Here is a 10,025-nt window from a genome sequence, read left to right on the forward strand (position 1 = left end):
AGGAAAGGTAGATGATATAATGGTTAAGTACTACTAAAGATCTTGGTTTTATTCATGGAATCTCTGATAGGATTTATCACTAATCAATAAAAATAATATCAATGTCTTAAAGCATCAGATTGAACGCCAATAATGGACTTCTATCCAGTTTTATATAATTCACTCATATAGTTAACATTCATATTAAATGCGATTATTGTAACTTCAAAATAGTTACTGAATAATTTTAATAATTAATCGATATAAATGTAAATCTCCAGTAATTGTGTCATACAGGATTTATTCAAACAACACAAACGTCATATACTTCTTAGTTTTGAATACTTTTCTAAAATAGATTTATCACTAAAAGTCACATTTTATAGTTGCCAGATACGGTAAGTCTTTTTATGTGGTATATACAGTAGTCCAAATAAAGTATTTAAGTAATATGTTTCCTGCTTATAATGTCAATGGTAAATGGTTTTCGCTTATAAGTGAACGTATTCTCAAACTTTAAGTCCCTACAGAGAGCGTAGTAACTGGTTTTTGAATTCGTCTACGAGATACTTAGATGTTGTTTTTAAACAAAACAAAACTGTTTTTCAACATTGTGAAGGGAATTGGTGAATGCTAGTTATTTTAAAACTTGAAACAAGGTCCTCTGTCGACCAGCTACCATTATCAAAACGTATGTACAGTATAGTGTGCGTATTTTTGTAGATATTAACGTTTATATTCATTACTAACATCACTGAGTGAAATGTTAAAGATTGGAAGATAATATATACTTTGTTTAGGACTCATCAACATTATGCACCCACAAGCTCATACGGGATTGAATCTAAAACATTTAGTTATTCAAAACAATGAATTTACTTCTAGGCCACTCGACAGGAATCTATTGTTCCGTATTTTGACTTCAGTCAATTTATGATATCGCTAAATTCTTACTAATTATTCTACAGAGTTTCTCTACAAACCAGAACTTTGTTTAAATGTCGTCTCTTATCTGTGTACGAATGAGACTATAATTAGGAATAAGTGCTTATATGAAGATTTATCTATAGTAAATTAGAAAATTTTAAGTTCGATTTCATGAATTTATGCGCTTAAAAAGTTTTAAACTAAAACAAAACTTGTCAGTGCAGATTGATTTTCAACAGTTTTCAAGGTTAAACAGGTTTGTGTTATGTTCCTTGTCTTACCAAGTAGATTTAATTCACCAATAGAAAATTTAAAGTTCACTTCAGTTTACTTACGTTTGTCAACCATCTTGGAGGAGCATATTCAGCCCAACACGACTCTCCAATCAACTCTGTACTGAGCTATAATTTCCACTTGTTTCCCACTGACACAAGCTCTCATGATGTCTGCTTCCGATTACCAACAAAACTTGTTCCACGGTATTCCACTCTTCCTTACTTTACTCACATTCAGCATTTCAATTTAAGACTTGCTTGTGATGCAGTTTGATGATTTCCACAATGCATGTCCTATCCACATCCAGTGTCTTTTCCTAAGTTCCTCATCAGATGGAAGCTGGCATATTCTCTTCCATAGTGAGTTGTTGCTAATGGTATCCGGGAAATGCATCTGGCGTATTTTGTGTAGACAATTGATTATGAACACCTGTACATTTTTGATGATGATTGTAGTAGTTTTCCGAGCTTCAGCTTCGTACAGTAGAACTGTCTTCATGTTCGTATTGAAGATTGTGACTTTGATGTTAGGTGACAGTTGTTTTGAGTTCCATATGTTCTTCAGTTGTAGGAATATTGTCCCTACTTTTCCAATCCTTGCTTTCACATTTGCATTGGAGCTCTCTTGTTCATCTATGATGTCCAGTTATGTGAACGTTTCCACCTCCCCGAGAATTTCTACAAGTGTGATTCGGTTGATGTTCTCTATGTTGTACATCAGGATTTCGCTTCACCCCTTGTGAATGTTGAGGCCTACTGCTGTAGAGGCTGCTGCTACACTGTCTGTTTTCACTACATTTGTTGGTATGTATGTGATAGGTGAGCTGAGTCACCTGCGAAGTCATAATCGTCTAGCTGCTTGCAAGATGTCTATATATTCCGTATTTTCCACAAATATAAAGGTCTTCATAATCCAATCGACCACTAGTAGAAAGAGAAAGAGTGATTGTATGCAAACTTCTCTAATACCGGTCCTCACTTGGAATGTATCCGTCAGTTATCCTTCGTCCAAGAGTGAATTTCCTGTTAGCCATAATACATTTTAATATCAAGAGAATATTATATACCAATTTACAAATAGACTGATTGATAAAAATTTTAGAAATATATTGTAAGGAAACATAATATCAGTAACTCAAATATTTTCATTCGATTAAACGAAAGTAGTAAGCATACAATCTTCTATATAAAAAGCATAACTGCAGTATATATGTTTGATAGTTCCAAAAGGCTCTGAATTCAGTTGCTACAGAACAATATTCTGGTGCCTTATGTAGCGCCTTAAATTCGAAGGCAATATACTTGCGATATATTTAAACCATTAGACGTAACCCAACCATAACAAATGTTCATTAGCTGAAAAACAAGCGAGATCTGTTATTTATTAGAAACCCCATTATTATTATTAATTAATCTCTGTTCGGCTTAAAAGTTACTGATAGTTTATTCTGACTAGACTGTTTTGTAGATTTTTTTTTGAGTGGCCTAATATTTTCTTGCTTTGTTAGAGAATAACATGTTTGAATTTATATAAAAGTAACTTGATTATTTAAAAGTGTTTCCAAATCACGAATATGTCTGTAACATTTATAGTATTCACTGTGTTGTACACAGAACTTTTGGGTCATTATGCCGTTCATTAAATGGATGGATCCTGGATACCATAGTACAATTCTCATCACAGATTTCATCTTAATTCATAATTCATACTATATTTAATTTTTTTATCCAACATATCAATTAAACATATTCATTGAACAGTGTTGTGAAAAATTCCAGCCGCTTGATTTGAAATGTTCAGTTTAAAACTACACTGATACTCAACAATCATTTGCTGAATGAACGAAAAATGACTTAAAGTGCCAGATACAAAGCATCTTGTGAACACTAAGACATCCCCAAAAACCTCAACCCTCCTGAACTAAACTAAGATTGGTCTAGTATTTTAAGCTAAAAATACGTGGGTATAATCAAAGTCGTAGGAGTTTTAATCTTACTAATGCCTCTTGAGAGTGTATTTGGTAGTGCAGTTCAATGGTTTCTTGTTCGAATGCAACTTTAAGAATTAATTTATATAATTGGTTAAATTTCCATTGAATTTTTTAACAACAGTCAAACTAATCTGATCATAATATCTCCAATCGTCCATCGAGGTAATAAACATGATTCTGATCTGGCTAACTGACAATTTTTAGGAAAAGTTAGGGCTTTTATTTAAATTACTTTTAACTAAAAGAGGTTTTTTGTAACTAGTTAAATGGTCCTCGCTGAAGCATAACTAAGTTCAGTAGTCAAAATAAGTGGCTCAAATTTATTCACACCCCATTATTAATAAATTTCATTCTTCACTTCTAACGATTTCGTATCTACAGTCGTTCACTGGTCAATTACTTTATGGTAAGCACAAGTTGGTTAAGGGGATTCATAGAGCTATTCACCTTCAAAATGTAGTCACATACCTTAAATGAAGGCTATTACCTTCAAAATCAAAAATTGAAAGTTATCATTTTAGTTTAGAAATTCTAAGTTGGTTAACTCTTATTTCGTGTCGTTTCATGAGTAATCACTGGTATATATTTCCTGTCTTGGATGAAATAATTTTAGAACGATCTTATGTATCCATACGTTCTCTAAGTAACGTTGATAATGGCAGAAATCATTTCGTCAAGATATGCTATTTCAATATTTATAAAAGTATCATAAATTTGATTTTTAGTACTTAGAAATGTGAGAAGAAATAGTTGTTGTTAACGTTTTGTAGAATTCATGAACTAGTTTAATACTAAAATGTTAAGTGGATCGGTTTTCATAAAAGTTTATCTGAATTTAATAAATATTTATTTAAAGTACGAAGCCACCTACAGAAGGGTTCGAAGTTTACCGCTGTTGATACTGAAAGTTGCAAGTGAACAGTCTCTTTTGTTAAATATCTATTCTTAGTGGGTTGCCTCAACATTATTTTTAGTTGAAAGTTTTTGTTTAATTGAACCATGGTGAACAGTGGTGAACAGTATCTTTTGAAACTCGTAAGTTAAATGTACAGAGATTTCAATGTTGATGTTTACTCTGAGATTACTGAATTTCAGTCAACAGCAAGATAATTCAAACTCTTAAATTTATAATTTATCATTGTATTCAGTAGGTTGGTTGACGTGTTAGTGTTTGTAGAGATAGGTAGTCGATCTAAGTCATAGAGTGAATATCAACATTGAGCTGAAGTTATATCTAGCTAACCATTCCTCAATGAGGTAAAAAACGCATCCTGGATTATATTGTTAACAGCAAATCAACACATAGTTTGTAATAATACTCTCATATCAATGCCATATTATAAGGAGATCCATGGATAAATATGGAGTGTAAAATAGTTATTCTTGTTTGCAACTCATCATGAGTGTACAAGCTAATTAGATATCAGGGTACTTAGAACTAGAAGTGATTGTGATCCTTCCAAGTATATGAACGGTAATTAAGATTATCGTTATTAGAATGATTACAGACATAATGTGTGTTTATTAGACGATATGAATATTTGTATTCTAAATGTAAAAATATATTTGTAAAATGTTGGGATGATCCTGCAAATTTCTCGCAATCGACATGACAAGCTCATGAAACATTAAGGAGCATTTTATCCAATCAGCGTTTGATTAGAAGTTGTGTTAGAAACATAGTGAAAATGAAAAGTAACATGTAGAGATTCTGATTGGCTGATTAATACACTGCTACTGTGTCTAGCAGTATTCTAGAATTTTCAGTAAAAGCCAAGGACTTTTAAAATACTATAAAAACCCTATGTTTTCTGTACATAAAACGAACCTTGGAGTAAAGTGCTTCCCACATATTTTGTGCCTTTTCTCTCGTCTTCAAGTCGCTGTATAGTTCTAGCTCGGGGGTTACGAAACAAGCTTAGGATCCGAATATAGCGTTCAATCAACAAGACGTATCAAAAACTTTCACTGAATGTATTTGCATAGTTCTATCAGATTATTTAACTTCTTATAAGTAATATGGATGTTCAGATCATCCAAAGTTTTATCTCTATTATCTTCAACAAATATGATGTCTAATGTCTCTAACACTATTACTCCAAATTTCAAACAAATATAAATGTACATTCTTGTGTGTATGTCTATCATTTATGTTTCACCATATATTCATATGTTTATACATTTTGAAGAATTGTATGTATGTGTTTTCATTAGGTTTTCCAAGTCTCATTAAACAATTATATAATTCAGAGGAGGTTTTGTGGAGAATTTAGTATTTTCATGGTTGAAATCATGGGTCAATTGAAGCTAGACCACCGTTGGATGCCAGCTCAGTGGTCTGTTGGTTAAGGGCTCCGGCCCGAGACTGGTAGCTCCTGGGTTCGAAACTCGCGAGTGCGGGATCGTGGGTGCGCACTGCTGAGGAGTCCCATAATGGGACGAAACGGCCGTCCAGTGCTTCCAGGTTTTCGATGGTGGTCTAGCTTCAATTGACCCATGATTTCAACCATGAAAATATTATATAATTTCCCGTGAATGTTTACCCTCCGACTAATTAGTTATTTATTTATCAAATAAATATAAGTTTATTAATTGATTTATTTATCCACACGCTACATTCACTTAATTTCAAATTCATCATTTAAAGATAGTAAAATGTATCCTATCTCATATAGATCTCTTTTAAAAATTGATTTTCTAAAAAAAAGTTTCTTATTTTTAACTTCCCTCATTGTTTTCATCTCTTTTCTTTTTCTTTTTTTCCAAATAATTTCTAATCAATAAAAATCAAATGATGGATGAGTTTTTCCGTAGAATATTTTTTTTAGTTTTGTTTCTTTGTTTTTGAAATAGAATAGTTGACAAATTAAATAAACTTGGTAATATGAGAGAAAATTAGTGGAAACAAGAAAGATTATAGAATCATCTCGTAAACATTGTTTTTTTCTTCATCCAATATCATCATTTTATTCACGAATTAATCCAACTGACTCTTCGTTTTTTCATTTTTTTGTTTGTTTGTTTGTTTAGAACATTTAATGTTTATAAAATAGATCAGAAGGGGTTTTGTGGAGATTTCAGCATTTTCATAGTTGAAATCATGAGTTCAACCAAGTTTGGTGTAGAGATATCAACTCACTGATGACCATTGGTGAACAGTTGCTCAAAATCGTGGATTGGTTGAAGTTAGACATAAACACCATCGGATGCCGGCTCAGTGGTCTTTCGGTTAAGTGCTCTAGTGCGAGACTGGTAGGTCCTGGGTTCGAAACTCGCGAGTGCGGGATCGTGGATGCGCACTGCTGAGGAGTCCCATATTAGGACGGAACGGCCATCCAGTGCTTCCAGGTTTATAACATAGGATATAGAATTATGGAATGACTGATTATGTAATTGGAGTTGTGTACTAACCATACATATATTGTATTACAGGAATACTAGAATAGACTTACTAATAAATATGAATATAAATACAATTAAATGGAATAAAAAAATTGATATTATGATAATGGTAGGAAGTATTATTCTTTAAGGCATGTAAATGACACTAATGAAGCACACTTTCAGTAATCATATCCACATTCCTAATGAATAGCAACATTTAGTTAATTTTAGTTGGATAATCATTTTGATTATGGTTTACCAAATTATTGATACAGAATAACAAGTTAATTTAGATGGACAGTGATGTAACCATATTTTAGTATTCATTATTTCAGAAAACTTAACTAATGTTCATTGTATATGTTTGCACTAAAGGTAAGAGAATCAAATCGAAAATTCATTAATTTGTGTAATTTTGGAAGTAACATACAACTTAAGTACACGGATTCATTATTCTAGATAAATATAAGTAGACTCTTTTGAAAAGGAATTCCGCTCAAAAGGTGGTTTCTTATCCACTTCCTTTATTAACTGACATATCATATTCATAACTATTGAATACTCAATTCAGTACATAATAAATCGAATTGTTATATAACCTGACCTACTAATCATGATACAGCATCTTAACGCTAATGCATATCAAAACTTAAACTGTGAAGACCATAAAACAGTAGTTTTCTAAGTGTCATTAACATAGTGAGGTGTACAACTAATGTAACAAGTTACCAAATATGGATTGTTTTACAATTTATTAAAGCTTCATTTGTGTACCTAGCAGTTAACGCAAATACAGATTAATCTTTGCAATTTTAATTCACAGGAAAAAGATAACCCAATCGATTACCATGTGTATAGCATTGAAAATAACCAAGGATTTAAATAACCTAAGAACTATGGATAAGTGACTGGTTCATATAGTTCTTTTTATTTATTACTTATTTTTCTGTCTAAATGAACTTTGCGATATGTTAAGCAGTCCAATAAATGAGCGATGAACATACTAACTCTGTAACCCAGATTAAGAAACAGCTTAAATAACTGAGTATGGTATCACTAGCTTAGTTTCTTTCAGTTAACAAGAAAAAGGTTATGAAACAAAGCAACTATATGATGGACCACTAGTTCAAAAACCTATTGAAGGTTGGTTAAATAAGTTTTAAAGACACAAGTTTCACTTCAATTTATGACTGATTGTTTCATTGTTCTTTATGTCAAAGCTGTCTTTGAAATAATTCACATATTAAACCATCATTGTGATTTTTAACAGTGCAAAGAGTAACTTGATTAGATCACATAATTGTACTTTGAAATATTCTAAAGGCGTATTTTGTATAAATTATTTATACAGATCCTTCTGGAACCAGATCATCTTTTCCAAATGAATCCCTGTACATGTCTTCTAAACTTCCTGCCCAAATTCTTGGAAATACTCGAACGTCTACTGCACCAACTAGTCTTTCCGGTCAAGCTGAATTAGAAACGGCTTATTCAAATTTAGATTCACATTCTTTCGGAACGTCAAAAACGTTATCAGATCGTTTTGGAGATTTCCTAACTTTACCAAGTGAAAGATGTTTATCAACCTCTCAGGCTCCACCACGTCATCCTTCACAATCTTCTTCATACGACTGGGACACTTCGAATACTCCGTCTAGAACAGCAAATTTACAAAATGTCGATCGTATCCCAAAATCTGGTAACCTTAATGGATTATTTATTTTGCATGTTATTGCAGGCAAAGGTTTAAATTCTACACACATTATTGTCAGAGATCTTTACTGTGTCATTGAAATGGACTCTGTTCGTAAGGCACGTTCCATGATACGTACTAGTACAAGTTATTTCGAATGGAATGAGGTATTTGAACTTGATATGGAAGATAATAGATTTTTAGCTGTCTTACTTTATCAGTGGGACCCACGTACCAAGCATCGTTTATGTTTTTATGGAGGAATTGACTTGAAAAATTTGCTTGGTAAATTAACATCAAGTAATATAGCATCAACATCCAATACTTCAACAGATGAACTTATTCTCAGCCCTTCTGTATCAATTTTATCCAAAAATGTGTATAAAATTGCCCTGCAACTTGAACCAAGAGGTGTATTATACCTGGAACTTTCACATATACCGTTGGAAAAATTATTTCATCGTAATCAACATCTGTTAAGCACAAGTGCATTGAGCTCAACTAGTACTGATCGATTGTTATTTGGTGTATCGATCGATGAATTGATTGAGCGTGAACGTGTTATATGTCAAATTACTGGATTGTATTCTCCAAAACAATTGATTTATCAAAACACAAATGATTATATGTTTATACCATTATTTATTAAGAAATGTGTTGAAGAAATTGACAAACGTGGATCAGACGTTGTTGGTGTTTATCGTTTAGCCGGTTCTGTATGGATGAAATTACAAGTACGTGAATTATTTAATCGAGTTACAAAGTCCACACTAAAAGCTATAGTTCATGAAGACGCTAAAGCTATTAAGGATATTATACAATTAGTGGATTTATCAGCCCAGCGTATTCCAGATATTCATGCTATTACTGGTAAGTTATTTTGCAAACAAAACGTTTTAAATTAATTTCTTCAATGTTTATGAATTTATATAATTTCCTATCTTATATATAACCAAAAAAGTCAATCATGTAAAATAAAACTGTTATAACTTAAGGTCTTGTGCTCTTCTAGTATATAACGTAATGATATCGCCAATTAGAAAACGGTGACTTATCGATCGGACCAATCGCGCATAAAAACCATACGAGCAGGCTAGAGTACTTATCGGTCGTTCTTCATGCCTAGCCCTGCCTGTTGAAACCAGAACACCAATCTAGGCCTCAGCGATATGAATCATTTATTTCAAGCATACTGGGTTTATTTCAAAACTGAACAGACCACATCATACCATAAAGTAGAAAATAACATTTGTACAAGTTCTAGTCAAAAGTGGCTGTAATGTGGGAAACTGTAACTAATAGACTAGGTATAACTCAAGAACGGTAAGTCGTATAATAATAGTCTATAAGTCGAAATAAAGCTTGTGATAAGAGGAACATGAATATGCATAATTTAGTTGCTTAACAATTATACAATAAAAATACATGTATCATAAATAGTTCTCAAAAGTTACTACTCATAATTCTCGTCAGGATACAACGAAAACAAATACTGGATCATCTTTATGCTTATTGAAGTCTTTGAAAAGTCTCGATCCTTGCAACGAAAGCACTAAATACGAGAATATTTTGTACTACATACTAAGTATAAGTTACCAGATTTACATAAACACTATTCTGTTGTAGTAAGCTCATGAACTCATTATTTACTAATTGCTGAATTATATTCAATAACTAAGCATTAATCTTTTAAAATCCTTCATTTTTATTTTCACTCTGATTTAAAATTCCCTCAAAACTTATAAATATCACATAAAATGTAAGACTATTGAGTTA

General features: G+C 32.1%; 1 protein-coding gene across 1 annotated transcript; it reads left to right on the top strand.

Annotated features, from left to right (window-relative positions):
• Positions 1–7,892: 7,892 nt before the first annotated feature.
• Smp_118850 (putative rho gtpase activating protein) lies at positions 7,893–9,154 on the top strand (the record flags this gene model as incomplete). The annotated part of the gene is made up of 1 exon (XM_018789799.1): positions 7,893–9,154. The coding sequence occupies exon 1, from the start codon at positions 7,952–7,954 to the stop codon at positions 9,152–9,154; it is 1,203 nt and encodes a 400-aa protein (XP_018655205.1). The 5' UTR covers positions 7,893–7,951.
• Between the last annotated feature and the right edge of the window lie 871 nt (positions 9,155–10,025).

This window comes from Schistosoma mansoni, chromosome W (assembly GCF_000237925.1).
Source record: "Schistosoma mansoni strain Puerto Rico chromosome W, complete genome".
Lineage (NCBI taxonomy): Eukaryota > Metazoa > Platyhelminthes > Trematoda > Strigeidida > Schistosomatidae > Schistosoma > Schistosoma mansoni.